We start from the raw sequence: 26167 nt of genomic DNA, 5'->3' as shown, positions 1-26167 counted from the left end.
TTCGAGCTTTTATAATTTTTGATTTATATTTTAATTTTTTAATGTTAAAAATTGAAATCTAATTGAGCTCATGTATATTATTTTTCAGTTTCATTATAATTTTTTAAGTTAAGTATTTTTTAAAATTCGTACATGAGTGTAGATCGTGCCATTAAGAAGAAAAGATTATCCACTTCACAAATTTAAGGACGTTTTATCCTAAAATCAATTAATAATAGAGAAATAACTCCTTAATTTAGAAAATAGATTATTCTCTTAATTTTCTTCAACGTAAAAAACGTTTATATATGTGAAATTTTCACAATTTTCCGTGTTAATTTCCGTAGAAATTATGTTGAGAGAAGTTTGAAGAGCATTCATTCAACAAAAAAAATGTACAAGGAAGTTAGGTGATCGAGATAGATGTTTTCCTAAGTGCATTGCATCAAACCACATATACATGAAACCCTTCAGATAATCACAAATACTATTATATAACTGGTTATATAAGAGTATAGAACAATTATAACCAATTTAACTGAGTATATATGTATTTTTTTGAGCTTTTATAATTTTTTATTTATATTTTAATTTTTTAATGTCAAAAATTAAAATCTAATTGAGCTCATATATTTTATTTTTGAGTTTTATTATAATTTTTTAAGTTACGTATTTTTAAACTTAGATTCTTTTAAATAAAGCCCGTAATTTGTAGGTTTAAGCTCAAATAAACACATTATAAAGCTCGAGTTTTATTCTATACAAACAGTACAACTGATTGTATACAACTGATTGTATAATCTACTTACTATAGGTAATTTTGTGCTCACTTCACAATATATACAATCAGTATACATCCAATACAATACAATGTAAATATCCAATATATGTTGGAAAACCTCGGACTATAAGTATTTACATAAGATACTATACTCCTTTTATTATTCCTATCATTTATTTTCCCTTTATATTCCTCCCAAGAGATATTTTCGTATATTTAATTAATAAAAATAAATAAATGTTTAGCACGAAAAGAGTATATAAAACTCCTTACAACGGATTATCCGTCTTAAATAATCTTAAAACGGATTAAATATTATCATATGGTGATAATAAAGACAAGTTTTTTTGGCATTTTCTAGGCAATTTGTCATGTGATTTGATATGTATTTGAATCGTTTTAAACTTAAAACGGATAATAAAACAAGAATCTGTTAATAGAAACGTGTTTTGTAACATCATATTTGAATGGAAGTTATATATACACATTAATTATGTTAACTGTAGTTATCTTTTGTTGACAAATACTCTATGGCCCTGTTCTTTTGGACTTAAAGTCACTTAATATAAGTTCACTTCAGATCCTATAAGTTGATTCGATTCGATTCGATCCTATAAGTTGATTCGGATTCTATAAGTTGATTCGATTCGAATCCTATAAGTTGATTCGATTCGATCTTATAAGTTCAATTCGAATCCTATAAGTTGATTCGATTCGATTCGATCCTATAAGTTGATTCGAATCCTATACCTCACTTAATTTAAGTTCACTTGATCCTATAAGTTTAGTTCGATTCGATTCGAATCCTATAAGTTCGATTCGAATCCTATAAGTTCGATTCGATTCGAATCCTATAAGTTCGATTCGATTCGATCCAATAAGTTGATTCGATTCTATAAGTTGATTCGATTCGATTCGAGATCCTATAAGTTGAATCGATTCGAGATCGAGATAAGTTTGATCCAAAAAAACAGGCTTTATGTATGTGATTTATGTGAAGTGTAATTTAGACTGCAGAGCAATTAATTCTTTGAGAAAAGACTGGTAGCAAACTTATCGGCGCATATAATTTGCATGTGGAAAATGCAAACTAGACAACAAGAAGGTGCCAAACTTTACTATAAAGGACCTGAAGTTGCTTCGTTCTCATAATCTCTTCATTTCTTTTGTACTCGATATATTTCCTATCGTAACTTTTATTTAAGAGCGATCAATAAAATCGTAGTACAACTGAAAATAAATTAGCCAAATTGGTAAATCTCTTTAAACTTATACGGAGTATATCTCGATATTACTTTAATTCTTGTGCGCGAAAGTTTATTACTTATGTATGTCATCTACTTTCATCTACCTTTGATATGTAAGCACATAATACATGTTAATATTGTTACCTACTTTTTTTTTGCAGGAGAAAAGATTGTTAGTTCAGTCATCAACTTGGCATGCATACCATAATCAAGCAAGTTTATTAGCCTTAATAATTACTCTTTTTCAATTCATTTTATTTCCTAGGGAAATTGTGATTGATTAATTATAACAAATTAATTTTAAAAAAAAAAATCTTATGGAGTTTACCACTCTAATAACAATATTCCTTTGCTCAATTTTTGTTATCAAGATCTTATATCCATGGCTAACCAAGTACTATACCCAACCACCCAACCCGAAAAACCTAGCTCCCGGTCCACGGCGATGGCCCATAGTTGGAAACCTACTTCAACTAGGCCCAAATCCTCACCGTGATCTAGCCTCTTTCTGTGAAAAATACGGCCCATTAGTCTACTTAAGGCTCGGTAGTATTATCTTATTCTTAGGAAACTCAAAATCAACAAGTTATATAGAATTCTTGTGTAAAACGGACATGCACTAGAAATTTGTAAAACAATAGAGTATCTTTATTAGAAAGAACTCCGGGTAACTTTCATATAAGACGGTCTTATAAAAGAATTTTTAACTCGAACCAAAAATACATTTTCACCATGACTAATGTCTTTTTTTTAGTAAAAATAATTTCGATCAAGATGTATCTTTACTTTTGTTCAAAAATCTCGGACTATAATAATTTACGTACATATATTACAAAATTAACTCGGATGTATACATTGTACATATAATATTGGATTGTATCTGATACATATGATCGCTAAAAAATCTCGGACTAATAATTTACGTACATATATTACAAAATTAACTCGACCTAATAAAAATACTCCCTACAAAATTATCTTTTCCAATATGCTAAAAAATCTCAGACTATAATAATTTATGTTCGAAAGGTATGCACATTATGTTAACGGTAGTTGTCCAGACACAAATTTTTGTTTAAGACGGTAATATTTCTCTTAAACTTAAAAAAGATCACGTGTGGTAGTTAGTTGTAAAGGGAATGCCTCTTAGGGATTAATAAAAGGTTGTCTTATATATACAAGTGAGAGTATATTTGACTCATTTTCATCTTGACGGATTTGTCATCCAAAGGGAGACTTCTACAGTTCTTCTGTATACATGTGGAAATTGTGGATACTTATGTAGACAAGTAGACAACAAGAAGGGGGCTCCTTTTTTTTTTACTATAAAGGACATGAAGTTGCTTAGTTCTCATCATCTCTTCAATTCTCACCTCAAATACTTATAAGAGTGATAATAAAAGTGAATTAATTCTCTTTTTTACTAGTCAATATATTTCTTATTTTACTTTTCATTTAAGAGTGATCAATAAAATCGTAGTATACCCGAAGGATTAACGTAGCCAAATTAGTAAACCTCTTAACCTTATACTCTGTATATCGATATTACTTTGATTCTTATCGTTATTATTGTGTGTGAATGTTTATTTCATGTACTTGACTACTTTCATCTACCTTTGATATGTAAGCACATAATACATGTTAATATGTTACCTACTTTTTTTTGCAGGAGAAAAGATTGTTAGTTCACTCATCAACTTGGCATGCATACCATAATCAAGCAAGTTTATTAGCCAATAATTACTCTTTTTCAATTCATTTTATTTCCTAGGTAAATTGTGATTGATTAATTATAACAAATTAATTTTAAAAAAAAATCTTATGGAGTTTACCACTCTAATAACAATATTCCTTTGCTCATTTTTTATTGCCAAGATCTTATATCCATGGCTAACCAAGTACTATACCCAACCACCCAACCCGAAAAACCTAGCTCCCGGCCCACGGCGATGGCCCATAGTTGGAAACCTACTTCAACTAGGCCCAAATCCTCACCGTGACCTAGCCTCTTTCTGTGAAAAATACGGCCCATTAGTCTACTTAAAACTCGGTAGTGTGGACGCAATAACAACAAATGACCCGGATATAATCCGAGAGATCCTAGTCCGACAAGACGAGGTATTTTCCTCTCGTCCACGGACCCTAGCCTCGGTCCACTTAGCCTACAATTGCGAAGACGTGGCCTTGGCCCCAATGGGCCCAAAATGGAAGAAAATGAGAAGAATTTGTATGGAGAATTTACTAACAACTAAAAGACTTGAATTATTTTCAAAACATCGGGCCGAAGAGGCCCAACATTTGATCCAAGATGTTTGGGCTAGATCCGAATCGGATAAGCCCGTTAACTTAAGGGAAGTTTTGGGTGCATTTTCTATGAATAATGTGACAAGAATGTTGTTAGGGAAACAATATTTTGGTGGAGGAAATGCTGGGCCACAAGAAGCCTTAGAGTTTTTGTATATAACACATGAGTTGTTTTGGTTATTGGGCTTGATTTATTTGGGTGATTATTTACCATTTTGGAGATGGGTCGACCCGTTTCGATGTGAAAAGAGAATGAGGGAAGTTGAGAAAAGAGTTGATGATTTTCATAGTAGGATACTTGAAGAACATAGGAAGGCTAAAGAGATTAGGGATAGTGTTGGTGGTGGACAAGATGGTGAAATGGATTTTGTTGATGTTTTGTTGTCTTTGCCTGGTGAAGATGGGAAGGAACATATGGATGATATTGAAATCAAAGCTCTAATTCAGGTAAGCGCACTCGAAATTTCACGGTTTTTTTTAGGCTGTATTGTTCGATAATTTAACTATTTAAAAATTAAAATTTAAATGCCCTTTTTTCTTTAACATTTATAATTATGGACTTGTAGTATTATGAGATAGAATAGATAAAATTTGACAATCTTACCAGGAATAAATTTGACACTTTAACTAAAACTATTTTTGTGAAAAAAAAAGTTGTTAATGTAACTAAGGTGCTGTTTGGCCAAGATTTACAAGTGCTTTTACAATTGAAAAAAAAATTGAAATTAGGCCAAACACTATAAATTAGATGGATGTAAACTTTTGAAAAGTTAAAACTTAAAAAAAAGCCACTAAAAGCAGAAGCTGCAAATACCTACTTCTACTTCTACTTCTCACAATCTCTACTAGATGGGCAATTGTTTTGGTTTTTTTATTTTTTGTACTCTATAATTGTAATATTTTTCACTCTATTATTGCCTATTTTTTTGTTAATCGGCTGCTTTTAATTGTAAGTTTTTTAAGTCATGTGGGCATTGATTATTGCTATGTACTCCGTATATTGCTTATGATTTGGGTTTATGGTATTTTTTAAATATAAGCTCAATATTAATTATATAAAAAGGAAAAATAATTTACGATTTGAGATGAAAATAGTATGAGACGACCCTTTCAATAATGTATAAGACCGCCTTTTAGTGTGAGACGATCCTTTATATGTAAAAATTGAATGTTTGACTTATAAAAGTAATATCACATAGAATAAAACTAAAAGACAGTCTTATTTTAAAATTATTTTTTTCTTTGGCTAAGTACGTAGTAATTGTTTTGTAGTTCAAGTACCCACCAATATAAATGCTTAATGCTTTTGTTTATAGTTTGACTAATTGATTATATTTGTAGGTGAGTTTCATCATCTTGCAACATAATAAGTTGATATTGCAACTTTCTAATCGAGGAGATAACATCAGCTATGAATATCATAATTATGAGTATTACACAGTATAAAATTGCGGTTGTAACTATGACATTACATAATTTTTATTAGAAAAAATACGCTTAAAGGTGAAAAGTTTGACAAGTGTAACGCAGACCCAGATTATATAGTAAACAAAAAAATCAAAAAAGTCGAATAAAAGTAATTAGGCCAAACACATCAATTTGTTAAGAAACTACTTTTATAAAAGTTAGGCCAAACAACCACAACTTTTTCAAAAAGTAGTTTATGAAAAAACTCATTTTAGAAAGTAAAAGCTATTTCACATAAACTAGGCCAAACAGCACCTAAAACAACTTATGATTTTTTTTAATCTATATAAAATTTTCCAGTGAATTATTGTAATTTTATTATAGTACGAAGTAACTAATATAAAAAAAATAAAATGTACGGAATAGACATTAATTTAACATTATGAAAAAATTATATAATTATTTTAATATTATACAGTATTAATTAAGATACATATATACATGTGAAAAATGTGATAATAATAGATTAAAATGTATTAGACTCAATCATAAAACCTCCCATGTTATACCCAAAATAAATCTAGATTAACCTCTAACAAATTAGGCCCAACTTCTAGCTTGATACTTTTAGGCGGAAAAATTTCTAACTTTTTTATTTTCTTAGTATTATAGAGGATTGTACATGTATTACACCTTACAATAACTTGTATAGTCGTTGTATGTTGTATAACGATCTTACTCGGACCAATGGTACTGATATAGAGGTACTTCTATGCAGGACATGATAGCCGCGGCAACAGACACCTCGGCCGTGACAAACGAATGGGCAATGGCAGAAGTAATAAAACATCCAAGAGTCTTAAAAAAAATCCAAGCCGAGCTAGACACGGTAGTAGGACCAAACAGAATGGTCCAAGAATCAGACCTAACCCAACTCACCTACTTACGCTGTGTCGTACGTGAAACATTCCGAATGCACCCTGCAGGACCCCTCTTAATCCCACACGAATCAACCCGACCTACAAAAATCAATGGGTACGATATTCCTGCAGGGACTCGTGTTTTCATCAACACACACGGGTTAGGACGTAACCCTAATGTGTGGGATAATGTCGATGAATTCTATCCAGAGCGACATTGGCCGGTTGATGGGGTGGGACGAGTTGAGATTAGTCATGGGTCGGATTTTAAGATATTGCCGTTTAGTGCAGGGAAAAGGCGGTGTCCGGGTGCACCACTTGGTGTTGTGTTTGTGTTGATGGGTTTAGCTAGGCTTTTTCATGCATTTGATTGGGAGCCACCTTATGGTATGAAGAATGAAGAGATTGATACTGTTGAAGTTTATGGGATGACTATGCCTAAGGCTTTGCCTCTTTGGGCTTTGGCTAAGCCTAGGCTTGCTCATCATTTGTACCTTTGAGGTCGGTTTTAAGTCGGAAGTGTTTTATGTGTCGTGAATTATCTTGTTAAGTAACTGGAATGTGAATATAGCGTTGTTTCACATGTGTTATATAAGTTTTATGTAATAAAGAAAATTTAAAATGCATGTAAGAGCGTGATACTGAAATTTTCTGTTGTCAATCTTGTAAGAAGAAACGAGGATTGAAGAAAGTTATTATTACTCCGTAATTGGAAAAGTTTCATTTGTTCTCTCTTGTCACTATCTCTTGTCACTATATTGTATCACCGAAGATGTTTTAGTCTAGTGGTTAAGACGGAGGTATTGTGGACAATAGGTCCCAGGTTCGAATCCCCCGTCCCCTCTATTGTAATGCGACTATGTGCGCGCTTCGTAAAACCAAAAATAAATAAATTATATCGTATCATTTCATGGGTTGGCGGCACGAGACTACTGGCACTTCGTATATATAAACTAGAACGAAGCCCAATGTCGAGTTACCCCAATAAATAGTAACCGAGTAATTTAGGCCAAAAACATACGTTTTCTAAATTCTATGCTATGCGGTCAAAATTGATCAACACACAACCTGAAAATGAACCGATGGTATAATCTTAATATAAGCCAAAACAAACATCGATAGTAAGTCTTGTTTAGGTCATGTACTAAATTCGTCAAAACATCATTGTAATCATTTCAATCAGAAGTTTAAGTTGATGGGAGTTCGAGGTCATGAATGATTTTATACTATCTCCTTTAATTCTTAAGCTGACGGTGTTAGAGTATAAAACGAATCAAGGAACTTCAACCACTAGCTTAAGCTTTTGGTTGAGATGGTTTCTTGACATGGTATCAGAGCCAGGTGACCAAAGGTCACGGGTTCGAATCCCACCCCCCTCCATTCTAAAAAAAGTGGATAATCGAACGTGAAGAGAATCCCGCTTCGCACCCACACTTCAAGCCCAAAAAATGGGCCTTCGTGTGAGGGGAGTGTTAGAGTATAAAACGAATCAAGCTTACTTCAACCACTAGCAAGCTTTTGGTTGAGATGGTTTCTTGACACACACGATCGATTAAGTTTATCCGATTAGAGCCCGGAGACTTTTGTCATATCAATATACCTTCTTCTTAATTACGAAGACATTTTCAATTCATCTAGCTACTTAAAGACAACAAAGTTACTAAAGGAATGTTTGGCACTTTGACAAGTTGCTTCAACGGGGCTCTTTGTATGATGCGGATGCACAACAAATCCTTAAGGACATTACCCTTAAATGCGTCACTAGTGTGACATAATGGTGATAAAGCTATTGTTGTTCCTTAAACACAAAAGGAGGCCACTTAACCAACAAGAATCACAGAACAAGACTTTAAAGCATAGATTAATTTAATTGGACTAGTAATAGTATTTTGTAAACACTATATTTTTTTTTTTCAATAATCAATTATAATCGACTTCACGTGACCTCTACTCAACACATGATTCTGCTTAAGTCTCAATTTGACCAACCTCATGAATGGTGGTACAACACGGTAGAGTTGGTAAAAGCTGGCCCGATTCCAGAAATTCGACCCGCATTCAGAACTCGGTCCGATAGAACCTGAAAATTGGGCAAATCGAAACCGACCTGAATCGATAACCAATTGCAGCATTCTTTATCCAACCCGAACCGACTCAGCCCGAACTGTGACCCGATATTGACTCAACACGATGGATGATCTGATAATGAACTATAATAATAATGTACTAACTAAGACCAAATTGACCAAATTATTTTCCCTTAAAACTAGAATTAATACATCTAACCAATGTTTAAACATAAAATTACCCATCAAAAACTAAATAAATAAGATGAAATATATGTTGATAACGTGATCTGGTATTGACCCGCTGATAACCCGACCTGCCACCCATGAATTACCTGACCCGAAGATGAGCCGACATGAACTCCAATCGACCCAAACCCGTCACTAACCCGGCAAAACCAGAACTCGATTTGACTCGACCTGCTTTGCCCCGACCCGTCACGTACCTGAGTGACCCGATTGTCCCTCTACAAGATGATGGGGTAGGAATTAGAAGAATGTCACTGTACTTCATTAAATATCGACCTAAAAGTTATCATAAATATGTAGAAATATTGGATGACAGTCCACAATTGTCATACGGAGTATATATTATACTCCTCCGTCTCAGTTAATTCTTATTATTCTGAATTTGGGCCAAGAGTTATGCCTCGTTAAATTCTTTTGGCTGAATAAACTTTTCTGAACTACAAATTTATAAAGTGGTGTCTTTTTTTTTTTTTTTTTTTTTTTTAAATCATCATTTTTACAAAATCTTTACTTTCAAAAAGAGGAAAAAAATTATTCCAAACTCGTAACCGAAAAAAAAATATCCGATACTACTAAAAACTAACTCAATGTGAGTGCTTGACCAACACCCAAATTTGACTAATAATTTAAATTGACCTATCTTTATATGATCCGACTCAATATTTATTGGAGCGTACTTAGTTAATGACCTGTCAGACAGTAGTTTATACAGAAAAGATAATACTACATCAAAAACAATCCACAAATTCTTACTATTTAAGACAGCGATATCCGTCTTAAGTTTAAGACGGATCAAGTATACCCATATGAGATGAATAAGACAAAGATTTAATGCATGGGGAAATACAAACTGTTTGTCAACATGTGGCACATCACTTGACCCATTTATTCTTAAGACGGATATACCCGTCGTAAGAGAAACTTACACAAAACAATCTAATTCAAAATGATTCAAATCAAAAAGCCGACCAACCCCAAATCGATTGACCCGTTTGGCAGTTGTAGATATTGTGGAGTACATGATGAGTGTAAATTATTCGTCACTCATATTATTCCCAATTACAGAATTTGCTACAAAAACACGCCCGCAGTTACCCAATTAAGTAAACCCCCTTCCACTCTCAACTGTGAAATTGGAAAAATTAGGGTTCTTTCTTTTCCCCTTTCACAATCTCCAGACAGTGTATCCATCCATCTAACTACCCATCTACCCAAATCATATAAATTTCAAATCTTTATAATTTGGGGGAAATCCCAAGTGGGGTTCTTGATCTGGGCAATAATTGAATTTTTTATTAATATAATATTTCATTCAAAAATAGCTTGAAATAATGGATATGGATAGTATTGAATGTGTATCATCATCCATAGATATGGATGAAGATGAAGTGATTCAACATCATCATCATCATCGTCATAATATTCATCATCAATTTTCTCCATCAAATTCAAAATCATATTCAACAAATAATAATAGTAATAATATTGATGCAGGAAATAATAATATTCCCCCATCAACTAGTGTTCATGAACTTCTTGAATGTCCCGTTTGTACTAATTCTATGTACCCTCCTATTCACCAGGTTGAATTTTTTTTTTTTTTTTTAAATTTTTGGTTTTTTATTTGAGTTTAATTTTGATATTTTTGTATTTATTTGGGTTCGGCTGACATGAATCGAAATTGTTTCATAGCGGTTGCACTATTATGGGTTTGTATATTGTATGTGATTGTTGTATGATGTGAGTATTTCCAGCTTTTTAGTATGGATCTTGTTGTTTGTGAATCATGCTTAGTATAAAATTTGAAATTGTGTAAAGATTTCTGATTCTAGGGTTAATTGTGTATTGGTGAGTAGGAGAGTGCTGTGAAATTACTAAGAGAGTAAGTCATTTCATCTTGGGTCATTCGGAAACCACCTCTTTATGTTAACATAGGAGTAAATTTGGGTACTTCCAATCCCTTACCCCGCCTTTTCGCGGGAGGCATTGGGTAATGTTGTTGTTAAGTCACCTGTATCACTAAATTTACAATCTTTTTGGGGTTTTGGCTCTATTACTTGTGTTGATCAGTTTACTGAGTCTTTTATTGTTGGTGATAGTTCCTTGTGAGATTGATTAGATTATGGAAATCTAGACTTTAAATATGATTGGTTTCTTTCGAAAAATGCTGAGTTGATTGATTATAGAAGTGGCTGGTCATGGATTATAATGGAATAAATCAATGCAGTTCTCGACGCAATTTTCATCTTGGGTCATTCGGAAACAGCCTCTTTGTGTTGCTAACACAAGGGTAAGGCTGCGTACATCCGACCCCCTTACCCCGCAATTTGCGGGAGCCATTGAGGCAATGGGGTAATGTTGTTGTTGTTGTTGATTGATTGATTATAGAAGTATAGGCAATGTTCTTCGTCCTTCGGTTTGAGGCGGATCAAAATGGGTTACAGTATAGACGGAGGGAGAGATGTGGTAGCGTTGTAGGTTGATGGCTTTGTGGGAAATTGGTGTTTGTTGCCTGGAAGGCTGGAACTTGGAAGTACTGGGTAATTAGAGTGAAGTACTGATGAAATTACGAAAAATGATCTGAATCAATCGACAAAAATTAAAGGAAGGGATGAAGGAATCAAATCACTGGTTGAATTAGTAAGCAATTTTATTGCTTGAAAGTCACTAGTTTTGAATTAATTACTTGTGGAAGATATCATTATTCACATGCTGTTTTCATGGTTAATTGTTACTCCGCTCACGATTTGGTCCTTCGATTGTGTTGGTTGAGTTGTACCACAGTTGCCCTGGCTGTAGTATTCTGTTTGCATTGATGACATGTGTAATATTGTCTTAACTCTCAGTATCTTAAGTTTAACTCTGCCCTCGTGCTCCCTGGTCATAGGTAAGGAAGTTACAGTCATGCTCTCCTGCCAAAGTTCCATGACTTGTATATATTGATAAATTGTTAGCATTAATCGAGTTCCAGTTCATATTTATCACGTGTAAAGACAATAGTTGGGTGTTCCAGTTTTTCTGACAAATTGAAACTCTTGCAGTGCCGAAATGGACACACACTTTGCTCGACTTGTAAAACACGTGTGCAAAACCGATGCCCCACCTGCAGATTAGAACTCGGAGATATAAGATGTCTAGCATTGGAGAAGGTTGCTGAATCTCTCGAGCTTCCATGCAAATACTATTCCCTTGGATGCCCAGAGATCCTCCCCTACTACAGCAAACTGAAACACGAAGCAATATGTAACTTCAGGCCATACAATTGTCCATATGCTGGGTCTGAGTGCTCTGTAACTGGCGACATCCCTTATCTTGTGGCTCATTTAAGGGATGACCACAAGGTCGACATGCATTCTGGATGTACATTTAACCATCGCTATGTGAAGTCTAATCCACGTGAGGTGGAAAACGCGACTTGGATGTTGACTGTAAGTTTCTTCTTGCTCCCCTCCGTCCTTATGATCCTGAATATCTGGGCAGAACCAGCATTATTATCATTCATCAACCTAACTTTTTGATATGGAGTAGTTGTTCAAAAATTTTTAGTGCTCGACTTTGTAGCAAAATACGTCAGTACATTAGCAGCAGTTTCTTGACGCCTTGTACAAAAGTCCGTATTTCTAAAATTTTACCAATAATTTTGCTACTTAAATTGTACTATACTGTGTATTTGGAAGTAACTTTGGTAAAGAGGCACATTTGCATATCGTCTTGTATTTTCAACAAGAGGCCATAATAAGGGGAACATAGACCACAAATAAGGATAACCAACTCAAATTTCGTATCTCTAGAATAATTGAAGAACTAACGCATTTGATAAATGTTTTCAAATTACAGCTGTGTTAGCGGTGGTGCATTGCATTGCAAGAGGTGTTTTTCTTGTCTTTAGGGTATATGTTTGTTACAGGAAACAAATCTGTAACACTCTCCTTTTATCGTAAATATTTCACTATCTTGGTAACTTTTGCAAGGAATGGTATTGGAAAACAAGAGGGATCCTTTCATTCGTTCCCCTTTCTTATTGTTCTCCAGTGTTTTCCCTATCAGTTGACGAGTAATTACAGCTGCCTGAGTAATTGCATTTGGTTGCCTGTTCACTTTTGTCCTTCTTTTTCCCTGATCACGACCCATCTCTATTATCCAAAACACAGAAATAGAAAGTCTCTTAAAACCGTTTTAATGAAGTAGAATTAGCTACACACATTTATATCGTACCATGACTTATGTTAGGCGCTGAAAGCAACTTTTATAGGGATAGTTGTTACAATTAGCATGTGGTTCACAATCGCACTTCTGTAAACAGCTGTTTCTCTCTGCTCTGTGGTCATGAAAGAAATACTTCCAAGGTACACTTGATTCATGGCTTCATGCAGATGATGTACACAGTATTAATGGATTTCCTTTTCCAGGTTTTCCACTGCTTTGGACAGTATTTCTGCCTCCATTTTGAGGCATTTCAGCTTGGAATGGCACCAGTATACATGGCGTTCGTGAGATTCATGGGGGACGAGATGGAAGCGAGGAACTATTGCTACAGCCTTGAAGTCGGGGGCTATGGACGCAAACTCATATTTGAAGGAACGCCAAGAAGCGTTAGAGACAGCCATAGGAAGGTTAGGGATAGCCATGATGGTCTCATAATACAGAGAAACATGGCTCTTTTTTTCTCGGGTGGGGACCGCAAGGAACTCAAGTTACGTGTCACTGGTCGTATATGGAAGGAGCAGCATAACCCTGATGGAGGTGCCTGTATTCCCAATCTTTGCACTTGAACCTCTAGCCACGTGCCCTCGTCTCGTGTCCACCTGTCTGGGACAAAATAACAGTGTTACTCGTCTGATGTAAAAATTACTGTGTTGCCGATGTGAATAAGTGTATTCTAGTTTAAGATTTTCTAACACTCATTCTCTTGTGCATTGTAATTGACCGGCTATGATTTAGGCTCAAAACTCGGTTACTTGTCTGTTTCTCTTTTACCCAAGAGAGAGAAAAGGTCAAGTTCCTGTCGGCCGTCTGTCGGCAATAATTTCAATTGTACCAGAAAGATGTTAATCTCTTGAAAAAAAGTTGGGAATCTGTGACAGATTCCTGTGTAATGTACTAATGTGTATGCTTTCTTAAATGAACTTGTGTAATGCTGTTCAAAATGATGATGATCTTCTTGCTTTGACACTGATTCAAGTTAATACAGCCTTATCCGAGCATGAAAAGCGATGGTATGATCGACCACAAACTAGAATTGGTCACACTTTTCCGGCTTGATGGAAGGAGCACACAGAACGTGCCGCCTTCAGTCCTTTACTACACTTTTGAGACTTAAATAGTGCAATTCAAATTCGTTAAGTTCAAATCCATTATCATTATTATTTGACCGTATCTCAATCTCGTTCACCAATCTTCAAGTCCGAGTAAAAAAACCGATCGATGATGCGACAAACCCCAATTCCATATTTACCTCAACCCTCAAGGTAGCTTATCTTTCAGGTGATTCCAATCTAGGATTGCTTTAGCTATATAATATCCCTAATGCTAATCTTCAAAGATTGCCTCACTCAATAATTAAATTCACTATACATAGTAATACTCAGTATTGAGCAAACAATTAGTCTCACGGTAGACGGATATATCCGTCTAAAGTAAAAGACGAGTTAAATATGTATAAAGTTGTGACATTTTTGGGCCCCACCATGCAACTTATTGCTTGTCTTATGCTTAAAGTGGGTGAATATTTAGCCCGTGTATAACTATAGACGGATATCTTCCGTCTATAATGAGAATTTGTGTTGAGCAAATTCTCATTTCAGTCGTTAGGTGTCCGAAATGACGATGGAAAAAATGTGACCAGTTTATGATAAAATTCAAACATTTTCTGATAAAAGGTTATCATTACTTAGAAAGTAACAATTTTAGTTACTTTTTATCCTTAAATTATCACTTTTTATTATGACGACATTTTTTCGTCTTTAGTTAAAACCGTCTAAAAACAATAATTCGTGATGTACTCTGTATTCCATATTAACATACTGCGTATGTATGTACAGTAAGATTATAGATAAGACAAACTTTTTTCTAACTCGCTAGACATTCTGTTTTTGTCTGGCCGTCTCATTCTAGTATCTTAACTTTAAGACGGAATATACCCGTCTACCGTCTTAAACAAGAATTCGTGATGCACAGTAGAGTCCCACTAGTCTGCTTTACTCTGACACCTTGTTGTTAGCACATTTGTTTGTTATCTCAATTCTCTCCACTCTTCTTTTCCCACTTTCACACTCACACACCCTTTCTCCTCTCTTCATCACTACTCCTCAAATGTCCCCACCTCCCCACCAACCCCCCCGTCACCCACCACCACCACCACCACCACAACAACAACCACCGCACCAACCCCCACAACAACACCAACCACCACCAGAATACCAATACTACCCTTACCCATACCCACCTCCCCACCACCACCGTCACCACCGTCCAAGATCCCGATCCTTCGCCTCATGCATCCTAGCCACAACCTTCCTTCTAACTCTCATCCTCGCCGCCGCTATCACAATTTTCATCCTTTTCCGTCCACATGACCCCACCATTTCCGTCACCTCAATGCGGTTCCCTTCCTTCACCGTCCACACCACCGACGCCAACTTCACCTTCATCCAATACGCCGCGGTCCGTAACCCTAATCGGTATTCGTTCTCGCATCACGGCAGCTCACTTCAGCTCATTTCAGCTTCTGCGGGCCCGGTCGGGTCAATTTATATTCCCGCTGCTACTATTGCTGCGGGTCGGACACAGTTTGTGTCTGCTACTTTTTTGGTTAAGTCTTTTCCTGTTGGGGACGCCGCGCAGGGTGCGGGGGTTTCGGCTGTGGCGGATAGTGGGTCGGTTGTTGGGCCTGGGCCCAATATGGAGCTTGAGACTAGAATGACTTTGGTTGGGAGTGTTAAGGTTGTTCAAGTGTTTTCTCATCATGTTGAGGTTTCTGCCAGGTGTCGGGTTAGTGTTCGTGTTGCTGATGGATCCATTCTTGGGTATAATTGTTGATCAGTCAAAGCTTCTTGCTGTGAATTCCGATTCAGATTAGTCATTTTTTTCGAGATTGTATGATCAGAAGATCATTAGCAAGTGTAAAAAAAGTTTGGGAAATGTTTGTTATGTAGACTTATGATGTAATTTAGGACTATGCCATTATTTTACGAAGCGTGGCATTAATCATGATGTATTCAATGTATGTTGCGGAAGAAATTGTAGTCTAGTGTTTCGGATCCTTCCAGAGAATTGAGAGATGAGAGATCAAAATAGGTAAAGATGTTCTTCCAGAGAATTGAGAGATGAGAGATCAGAATACCGCGATCATACAACTTACAAGTAAAAACATAGCGTTTCATTTCTCGTGTTATAGATAAAGCCTCAAGTCGATTGCTCAAATCAAAATTGATCCTGAGATTTGGACGATTAAAGTGAGATCAGGAGACATTAAGCCTAAAAAGGTTCGCAGAAACAGCAAACTGTAGATACACAAACATTAAGCGTTCTAGATGCGCATTCCGATTTCAGAACACCAACCACTGGATAAAGAAAGTCTGACCTTAGTAACCTGATTACTTCAAGTATACTTTATTGGGCAGAACACAAACTAAGAAAACGCGACAATGATAGGATAGAGATAACACTAGTCTGACAAAGCCGACTCAACAAGCTGATAGGCTCCCAGACGTGGTGAAATCCAAACTGACGAAAATAACTTGACTAATATAAATGGTGACCCTATTATTAGTTATTACCCCATTCATTCATGCATATGTACCGAGTGTATGGACATGTATGTACTTATGGCCAGGCCTCACTATCCCGACATCTCATCAAGACGACGATCCATGATCCGGGACACTGTTTCCATGAATGTCGTTTCACTTGTGCCTGGGAGGATATCATCCATTGCCTCTTGAACAACCTCCTCTATTACGGATTCCTTCCTCACAGTCTCACGACACATGAGGCTTCCAATTGCATACGGCGTCAGCCCTCTCTCCACACCTTTCTTAAGCAACATGGTGGAGATACGCAGAGTGCGCGCACTTTCAACAGGCATGTCCCACCCATAAAACTTGAGAAGGGCTATGTCTTCCTCGGCATCCAGTGATTTGATGTAGTTAATGGTCTCTGGAGAGTATGGCTGCTTGGCTTGTGGCCAGTAGAGCCAGTCAAAAGTGCAATCTTCAAACTATATTTACAAGAGATAACTTGGTTGGATTAATCAATGAATTAACGCATCTTCAAGAACATGAAGCTTTTTCTAAGAATTCAACCTCCAAATAAAAAAAGGACTAGAAACCATGAATCTATGTATGATCAAACCAACAGTTTGAACAAGTTCAAGAAACGACCGAACATAGAGGTCACACAATGTTCTTGTCAAGATGAGTTGAATATGATGCGGGTACAGCAAAGAGATTTAAATTCAGTAAGTCTTTTGATAATAAAAACATTGAAGTCATAGCATAATAAGCTCCGAGGCACAAATCACAAAATCATGCAGAAATTTACCAGCGATGACACAATTTTATTCCTATTATAATAGGACAAGCATTAAATACGCTATTCGGGAGAATGGAAACAATCTGCGACGTTAACACAGATTTATAGTTTTATACAATTATAACTAATAGACCAACAAAAAACCACTACATATGTTATATGTACAAGTTCCAAGCAATCACAGAAACACAATTCAACAAAAAACCACCTTTATATGTGATTATTGAATAATTGACAAGGTCCATAACAGTTGGCAAACAGACTCCCATAGAATCAATCACAGCATTGACTTGTAAATAGCAGCAAAAAGAGACGAAACAAAAAGCAGGAAAGGGTACTTACACTCTCCGGCAAGCAGTACCCATGATCAATAGGTATAAGGGTAATTCGGCCAGTTTCACTGTCTTTGCTAAACAATATATTTCCAGAGTGCCTACCAGCATTGGCCAACCTCATGTCCAGAACAGAGATCTTGTGTACCTCCTCAACCGGGAAAGCACCAGGACCGATATCCTTACAGCTGCCATTGTTCTTCATGAACTTCTGCAGAGATCCAAACTTATCCTTTATACCATTAGGATGGTTGAATCCATTATGTAAGCACTTGACCATGCCAGTAGGTGGCACCCCAGAAAACCCAATTGCATCTCCAGAAATGACACGCCTCCCGCTAATTGGATGATCCAACAGGTAAGCCGTGACTTCCCTGAATGCTCCTTCCCCGACTCTTGTACCCCTCTTCAACCCTTCACCATCTGAAGTTAAAGGTAGTCCATGGGGGTTGTTCACTGCCTTAGGCTCCTCATCGATCGGCTTAAAAACAGAAACATACTCAGATCCAGTCGAGTCAAACATAAGGTAGGACCCACCTGACCCCTCGGCCGACATGATAGGCGAATGCCCATTAGCTAACCCATTTTTAGTCATCTCTATTACATCCAATACGGGTTTTGGCACACCACTCTTTGGATTCCCAACAACTGGCACCAAAATGTCCTTCTCCACTCCCGCATTATCTCCGTCACATTCATATTCATAATTCTTACCAATCACATCAGACGCATCAATTGATAACTCGAAGCTCTTACCCACAGGCTTAAACCTAACCTTTGACGACTTCCTAACAATCAAAAGGATCACACCATTGTCATTATGCTTCATAATATCATTGAACAATAATTCGTCATAAATAAGCTCATGATCCTCCTCATACCCTAACCCCTTAACCTTCTTCGCTCTCTCTTTGAAACTTAGCTTCTTCCCACACACAGTCCTAACCTTAATCGCCTGTAAATCCGTAAGCTTAACCATAATATGAAAAACATCCTCATTCGCAATATCATAATCACGTACGAGCGAATCACTACTCGACAATTCCCTCCCACCATACACTAATTTCTGGTTCTTGACCACAAACCCGGTTCGATTCTGAGTCGTTAGTTTAACTGACAGAATCGATTCATCTTTGAATAACCGTAATGGGGCCCTATGCATATTCCCCTGCACATTCACTTCTATCATAATCGATTCATCCAATTTCAAATCAAGCAAACTAGGGAAAGACTGCGGCGAAACTACGGGATCCTCCGACCTACTACTAACAACTAATGCAGCCGACATTATAATTTCTGTACTATAACAACAAGGAAAGATTAAAATTGAATAAAAAACGGAATTACTCGCAGTTAATGAAACCCTAAGCTTCAAAACATTAATGATATCAAAGTAATAGCATAAACTAGGAACAGAATCAATCAATTACTTACCTGATTTGATTTTTTTTTGGTATTTTTTTTAGGGTTTGAAATTGGGAAAGAACAATAACACAAAGATTAATGGAGAAGATAGACGACGACAAAAAGAGTCGAAGAGTAGTTCGTTTTATACGGAATTGAGAAAGTGACTGTGTATGGATTTTTCATGAGTAATTTATCAAATACACCCTCAGCAAATGCACTTTTTTAAAATAACTTCCACCTCATTTTTTTTTATTTTTTTACACCCAACTTAATGGCTCCGTTCAAAAATTGCACCCAATAACGTTTCCCGGCAGCTTTTCCGTCAGTTTTTAAATTTTTTGAGTTAAAACCTATTTTTTCGGACCATTTTGCCCTCATTTCCTCCTTTATAATTGTGTTGTGTTCTTCTTTCTAATTCCCCCATTCATTCTGTTCTTTCTCTTTCAATCCTTCTTCTTTTCCTCAATTTTGTTTGGATTTTGTTTCCTTCATTGTATTCTCATTCTCTCTCAAGGTAAATCATTCTCCATTGTTTGGATTTGGTTAATTTTGTTCATTTTAATTTCGATATGGTTGTTGGTAATTAGGTTGTGATTTTGATGTTGGTTTGATTTGTCTTTTGAAAATTAGGGTTAGCTTGCCAATCAAAATGTCAATTGAAAGTAGCTATGAAAGCAGTCATAACAGTGGCGTTGAAGAGCAACCCAGAAAAATGTCTTTGTGGTGTCTTGGTTGCCATTTTCACGTCTGGTACTAATGACAATCCAGGAAGACGTTTTGAGAATTGCAAGTTCTCTAACCCAACAGTGGGTATGGTTGGTTGTCGTTGGTTTCGTTGGCATGATCGCGTTCAAACCGAGTGGCGAGAAAAGATAATCAACAAGCTCAAGATGGAGAAGAGACTTGTTGATTATGAAGTTGGTTGTTTGAGTCGTGAAATACAATGGCTTAAGGAGGATAGGAAGAAGCTACAATTTGAGATTGAAAATCAAGAACAAAGCCTTCATGGCAAAGTATGAGAAGGGCGTTATTGTTGCGGCTTGTCTATGGTAGTGTTTGCCTGTATGATGCTCATCATTTTCATAGTAGTTTGTCGTATGTAAGTCTGAGTATCTATGTTTAATGTAATGGCAACGACAATGTGGGTTTTAAGTTCTTAATGATAATGTCAGACCTTATGTTCTTCTTAATTGCTTGTTCATTTTAATTGCTTGTTCATTACACGCTTAATTTTTTACATTGCATTTGGTTATTAGCACAACAAAAGCAAGTTCACAAATCTTGAAATATTGATAAACTGAAACTCGATGAATTGCATTACATCACAAAAGCAAGTTCACAAACCTTACACAAGTCCAACTAATTGTTCATAAGTAACAAAAGCAGGTTTAGAAATTTGTTGAATTGTTCATAAATAAACCTTACACAAGTTCAATAACAATAGCATTCATGACTTTGATCAAGACTGGTGCCATGCTTGATTTCCTTGAACATTAGAAGCTTGGATAAAAGCTCATGAATGACAATGAAGTAGGTGCGGAAGTGTTTGTTGATGGCATAGCAAAGGTGGAGGTGCTTGATGATGCTCCATTGAGATGTCTTTGTTTTCCATGCCTCCTTTTGGGCTGCCCTTGCCCTTGATTTCTCTCTCGATGTTCTTTGCCCATTCGGTCTTTTTTGTGGTCTCATTGCAGTGCCCTCACAAAGGTGTTTGGTGGTGCGGTGGGTTTTTGCAAGTTCTCTTGTAGTGACACGAGCCTCCACGATTCTTTGCAATGTTTAGACCTCTTCCCTCTCTTCAGTTGATGTTCTTCATTCTCTCCAGCTTCTTTTCTTCTCTTCTTTCCCTTAGGTCTTCCCGGCATGGTCCTTAAGGGTGGTGGTAGTGGCTCGGCATAGCAAGAGGTTCCCAATGTTTTACCCCAGGCATAGGGGAAACTTTGTTGGCATAGGTGAGCATGTACCTCTCCTTTGAATAGAAATCATCCACATAGTTTTTTGGGTCCATTCTCTTTTCCAAGATATATGCCATTGCATGTGGGCAAGGTAAACCAATTAAGTTCCAATGGTTGCACCCACAAGTCTTGTCTAACAAGTTCACAACAACTTGTTCCCCTCTCGAGTTCCACCTCAAATTCATGCTCATCGTTGCATAAAGGTAGCAAATCTGGACTCATCATTTGCCCAGTCTAAGTACTTATCCACATATGGCATCACTCTCCCTTCATATGATTTAGCACCCTCTCTCTTTTGACATAATCTTTGCATAACATACTTTCTCATCCATTCTAGTTGTGTAAGTATAGGTTTATCTCTAGCTTCCTTCAACACAAAGATTAAATACCTCACACACATTGTTTAAGAGAAGGTGTGACTTACGGTGTAGTGTCAAATGCATGCCTAGACCAATGCCTTGGGGGAATGTCATTCAAAAAAGACCATGCATCTCTTGATAATAGCTTCATGCCCTCCATTTCTTTTGAGAAATCAGCCTACACATTTTAAGATACATAGATACACTTTGTAAGAAATAACGATTAAGAGTAAACATAAAAAAACAAGTGCATTAGAGAAGGCATGCTTACCCTTGTCATAGCTCGGCTGCACCCGGAATGTTTCTTTGTATAATCGACCACTTTGAATCTCAATTTCAGATTGGCCCAAATGTGTCTTGCACAGAATCTGATATTGGCCTTTGGCACCACAGTAGCTAGGGCATCAATCGGACCCTTCGTCTCATCGGACATCACTTTGTAAGCCCTTCCCCTCTACTTTGCCTATATCACTAGCTAGAAGCTCCAAAACCAGGTCCAACTGTCCCTATTCTCCACCTCAACCACGCCCATGCTACTCGGGAATATGTTATTGTTTGCATCAACCCCAACAAAGAACCAGGACATATGCCGGGATATACACCCTTCAAATGACACCCATCCACTCCAATTATAGGCCTGCATCCTTGTATGAATCCTTCTTTACAAGATTTTAGGCAGACATAGAATCTTTTGAATATAGGTGGAGGCCTCTCAATATTGTCACACATCACAAATCTTTGAACTACCAGGGTTGTACTTCAATGTTCTTCTTGCATACTCCCATACTTTGGCATATTGATCCTTGCCATTACCATGAATCATGAGCCTTGCCCTAGCTCTTGCCAATCAACATCTCATGTAGGTTACATGAACTCCTAGCTCTTGTAGTACATGTTGGGGCTGGTGTCCTTAACAGTTAGTGCAAGGACTTATAAATCTCTAAAAGGATCAAAGGGCATACTTTTGGTATTATTATCAGTTGATCCACGTTTATCAATAACGGTTGGCTTGCTAGATAAGTTTGACGTTATTGTCATACAGATGACGGTGATCAACTGGTCCCTAAAAGTCACACCTATAGGATACGTTTGAGAGATGTGACAAGATGAAAATACAAATCATGTTGATGCCAAATTTGACTAACCAGTTAGTCCGAGTTATTTGACTAGTAATTAGTCAAAATGTGATGTTGAGATATTATATTTAATACGGATTAAATAAAATGGGCTAAGGCGAATTAAACAGTTAGTTCGTAAATTAAATATAAACGATTATATTTAATTAATGTATATTGAATAAATTATACAATATTGTCTTTGTCGGACATGCATTAATACTTCAACTAACCCGTGTTATTAGTTGATGTTTTAATAGCCGATAACCGATGACGATTTATAATAAAAACCGCGTCATATACATTTTAGCGAGTGGAGTCGGATCAGTCGGATCACGAGTTAAATGAGGAGAAAGTGGAAAGCCCACTCCCTTCTCTCATGACCCGCGGACCGAGGCAACAAAAGGAGAGGCTCCCTCTCCTTTTGACTGAGTGATTTTCATTTACAGAAAAACTAGGGTTTTGGAGATCATTTCTCTCTGAAACCTAGATCTCACATCGGAAAAACCTCACAATAGCTCTCTCGATATTGCAAGTCAATTAGAGAGCATTTCTAGCACAAGGGCATAGTCTCAGACGGTCTTGGGTGCAACGATTAGGAGGAAATCTCTGTTGATTTCTGTTCTTTACGCCGCACTACAAAGGACCCGAGGTTGATTCTTTATCTTTGTCGTTTCTATATTGTATTTATGTTTTATGACGATAATCGCATGTTAAATTTACGTTATAATCCTTAAATTTAAAGGGTCTTATACGGATATTACCCCACAAGTGGTATCAGAGCGAGGCCACGTAAATTTTTCTATGTGTTTTTCATAAAACGATTTTGAAACGATTGTTTTTGTCTAGAAAACCGTGCCGTCACATGTTTTACACGGCTGTTTTGGTTTGTTTTTCGTTTTGTTCTTTTACATGTTATTTTATACGGAGATTACAGCAACATGTCAAGTTTTGTCAATTATTGAATTGATTTTATATGTTTTAGATCAAATTGAAATTGGTTTTGTATCGTAAAATCTGTTTTCACGAGGGTTTTGCATTTCCAGAAACTTTTGTACTCGATCGAGCAAGTTTTTAATCGATCGAGTGGTTTTTCTGTCTTGTTTTTACTCGATCGAGTCCTTGCTGCACTCGATCGACCACTTTTAAAACCACTTTCGCTTTCGATCGAGATGTCCTCGTACTCGATCGAGCAGATTTGCTGATAAAAGTACTCGATCGACCACAAGATTAGTCGATCGAGCACTTTCTGTTTGGCAATCCTCTCGATCGACTAGCAGTTCAGTCGATCGAGCTCTTTTATTCCTCGGTCGAGCACTTATGTCCCTGGATCGAGTGATTTTTGGTTTGGCAGCTTTGAAAATTTATTCTTTTGTTTTAAATTTTCTTTTGGCCTGAATATGTACTTTATACGGATATTGTACACTCGCTATGATTGTGAAACGGTTCACACACGTACCATTAAGTTATTTTAAAGCGTATTTAAAGTAACGGATTGTATTAGATTAAAATTAAATTGATAGAAGCGGTTTTATCACATGAATTTTAATCATTAAAAGGTGGTTTGGATAAATTTAACATAATTACGGAATTATGTCACGAATGAATTTGTTTTTAGTTGATGCATTTTTATTTATCGTTAATTTTGAATGCTTTTGAATGCTTTTTATTACGTATTTATTTTTACAATCAGTTGTAACTTAGTGTGGCCTTAGTAGAACGTGTTACCGTAATGATGGAACACGGTCTTGGTTGTATTTTGAGATCTCGTATCTCCGTTTTGGATTTTTCACTTGTAATTACAGTTTTTAATTAGAATGTAAATAGGTTTATATTTTGTATTTTTAATTGTAATTTTGAGAAGACCTAAGATGGAGAACCGGATGCTCACTCCCGCTACTTGGATCAAGATGGAACATCAAGACAAGCTTTTCGGGTCCAACGGTGGATTCCAAAGTTGTATTATGTTCTTTTACTAGGATAGGCCACACTAGGAATTTTATTTACGTATTGCATTCTTTTATTTATTTTTCGTAACGATAATATGCATCATATTCCGCCTAAAAACCAAACCACCTATTTATTGCATGAAAACTGACACATATAGAGGTCACGAGTTAGTTTTCATTGACATTCTCATGTCACACGATCTATGCTAAGCCATCACCTAAATTAATTCATTCACGCAGACGCTAGTTATTCGTTCACTTAATATGAATTATAATTAAGTTGATGGGATCTCCCTCGTATAAACCAAAATTGAGAACGGTCTTTATAGGTCAAACTCCAATGAGTCCCTTCTTCGTCGGTAGGCATAATATGACCCCTTCTACGTCGGGTAAGTTGGAACCGATTGACCTATTTTATCTCAACACTATGGTCACTCGTACGATCCTGTGATCATGGTGGACTATAGATAGGATTTACGGAAATCTATCGACCAAGAGTTCTTACGGAAGAATTAGCTAAACAGTTGGCTTATCAATTTACAGAAATTGAGTCTTGGGATCACTTGTATTGTTCTTGAGGGAGATCAATTATGCAAGTGCTTGAGTCTACACGTTAATATAAATTAAATAGACTTAAATCACCTCGATGAGTTGCTTATTTCGTTTTTGTATTTCTTTCTTTTTCAGTGTAGAACACGAACTTTTAAACTGCTATAACGAAATGGCTGGTCCCACTAACGACCCAATGCCAAGTGCCACATTGGACCGTGAGTCCTGGCTTCGGATCTTCATGAATCGGATGAATCGGTCTACTCGATCAAGAATGATGGATCAAACTTCGCGGATGGGAGGCGGCATTACGGAATCTTTGCCGCTGGCGACGGAAGCTCAAATATCTATTAGAGCCCATCCCAAACCCGGTCCCACGACTAGAGCTAATGAAATCGCCAAGTTTAACGATTTCTGTATGGAAGCGGGTGCGATTAAAAACGTACTCATTTTTGCAATGGAATCCAATTTGCAGAAACGCTTCATAGCCCATGGTGCAAACAAGATTTTCACCACGCTCACTAAGGAATTCTCGAAAGCACCGAGAATCGTGACCTATGAGCATACCACTCGCTTCTTTGATGCGAGACTCCAGAAGGGCCAACCGGTTAGCCCACACATTCTCGGCATGATTGAGAATGTCGAGAAGCTGGAGACCTTTGATTGTAAAATCAGCGAGAACATTGTGATTGACCGCATGCTTCATTCACTCCACGATGGTTTTGCGCTCTTTAGAGCGAATTACTATATGAATGATTTGAAGAAAACTTCCCATGAACTGCACTCCTTCTCGTACGGGCACGAGAAGGACATGAAGTTCGGTGGGAGCATGAAACAAGATGTTCTCGTTGTGTCAAACAAAGGCAAGGGTAAGGGCAAAGCTAAAGCGAGACCTAGCGATAGGTAAGGCGAAGTTTAAGAAGTCGGGTTCAGGTAAGAGTGGTCCTGGTGAGTCGAGCAACTCATCAGGCGCGATAAAGAGCAAGGATGGTAACATGGAGTGTCACCATTGCCAC

General features: G+C 36.8%; 4 protein-coding genes across 5 annotated transcripts; 3 read left to right on the top strand and 1 right to left on the bottom strand.

Moving 5' to 3' along the window:
• Positions 1–1916: 1916 nt before the first annotated feature.
• On the top strand, positions 1917–7361 carry LOC141586184 (cytochrome P450 703A2). 2 transcript variants are annotated; one of them, XM_074407330.1, is made up of 4 exons: positions 1917–2013; positions 2169–2219; positions 3677–4758; positions 6497–7361. In XM_074407330.1, exons 3-4 carry the CDS (start codon positions 3829–3831, stop codon positions 7136–7138), a joined length of 1572 nt encoding a protein of 523 aa, XP_074263431.1. In that variant the 5' UTR covers positions 1917–2013; positions 2169–2219; positions 3677–3828; the 3' UTR covers positions 7139–7361. The 2 variants fall into 2 exon arrangements, with proteins under 2 accessions (XP_074263431.1, XP_074263432.1); XM_074407331.1 differs by lacking the exons at positions 1917–2013; positions 2169–2219 and adding an exon at positions 3291–3517.
• Positions 7362–9938: 2577 nt separating this feature from the next.
• Positions 9939–14100, top strand: LOC141586183 (E3 ubiquitin-protein ligase SINAT3-like). The gene is made up of 3 exons (XM_074407329.1): positions 9939–10536; positions 11995–12381; positions 13363–14100. The coding sequence occupies exons 1-3, from the start codon at positions 10285–10287 to the stop codon at positions 13723–13725; spliced, it is 1002 nt and encodes a 333-aa protein (XP_074263430.1). The 5' UTR covers positions 9939–10284; the 3' UTR covers positions 13726–14100.
• A 1450-nt stretch (positions 14101–15550) lies between these two features.
• Positions 15551–15991, top strand: LOC141587448 (uncharacterized). Its single transcript, XM_074408934.1, has one exon. It carries the CDS (start codon positions 15551–15553, stop codon positions 15989–15991), a length of 441 nt encoding a protein of 146 aa, XP_074265035.1.
• A 507-nt stretch (positions 15992–16498) lies between these two features.
• LOC141586167 (phosphatidylinositol 4-kinase gamma 4-like) lies at positions 16499–19216 on the bottom strand. Its single transcript, XM_074407303.1, has 2 exons — positions 17828–19216; positions 16499–17171 (listed from the first exon to the last, which is right to left on the bottom strand). The coding sequence occupies exons 1-2, from the start codon at positions 19103–19105 to the stop codon at positions 16794–16796; spliced, it is 1656 nt and encodes a 551-aa protein (XP_074263404.1). The 5' UTR covers positions 19106–19216; the 3' UTR covers positions 16499–16793.
• Positions 19217–26167: the final 6951 nt, after the last annotated feature.

Source organism: Silene latifolia, chromosome 6 (assembly GCF_048544455.1).
Source record: "Silene latifolia isolate original U9 population chromosome 6, ASM4854445v1, whole genome shotgun sequence".
NCBI lineage: Eukaryota > Viridiplantae > Streptophyta > Magnoliopsida > Caryophyllales > Caryophyllaceae > Silene > Silene latifolia.
Note: the sequence above shows the minus strand (reverse complement) of the source record. Positions and strands in the feature narration are given on the sequence as shown.

What these genes read in the sequence shown, in the direction of transcription:
- LOC141586184 (XM_074407330.1), top strand. Translation starts at nt 3,829, where the DNA reads ATGGAGTTTACCACTCTAATAACAATATTCCTTTGCTCATTTTTTATT. An exon ending in AAATCAAAGCTCTAATTCAG is followed by an intron (nt 4,759 to 6,496) that starts GTAAGCGCACTC and finishes ACTTCTATGCAG; the next exon opens with GACATGATAGCCGCGGCAAC.
- LOC141586183 (XM_074407329.1), top strand. Translation starts at nt 10,285, where the DNA reads ATGGATATGGATAGTATTGAATGTGTATCATCATCCATAGATATGGAT. An exon ending in TGTACCCTCCTATTCACCAG is followed by an intron (nt 10,537 to 11,994) that starts GTTGAATTTTTT and finishes AAACTCTTGCAG; the next exon opens with TGCCGAAATGGACACACACT. An exon ending in ACGCGACTTGGATGTTGACT is followed by an intron (nt 12,382 to 13,362) that starts GTAAGTTTCTTC and finishes TTCCTTTTCCAG; the next exon opens with GTTTTCCACTGCTTTGGACA.
- LOC141587448 (XM_074408934.1), top strand. Translation starts at nt 15,551, where the DNA reads ATGCGGTTCCCTTCCTTCACCGTCCACACCACCGACGCCAACTTCACC.
- LOC141586167 (XM_074407303.1), bottom strand. Translation starts at nt 19,105, where the DNA reads ATGTCGGCTGCATTAGTTGTTAGTAGTAGGTCGGAGGATCCCGTAGTT. An exon ending in GGTACTGCTTGCCGGAGAGT is followed by an intron (nt 17,172 to 17,827) that starts GTAAGTACCCTT and finishes TTGTAAATATAG; the next exon opens with TTTGAAGATTGCACTTTTGA.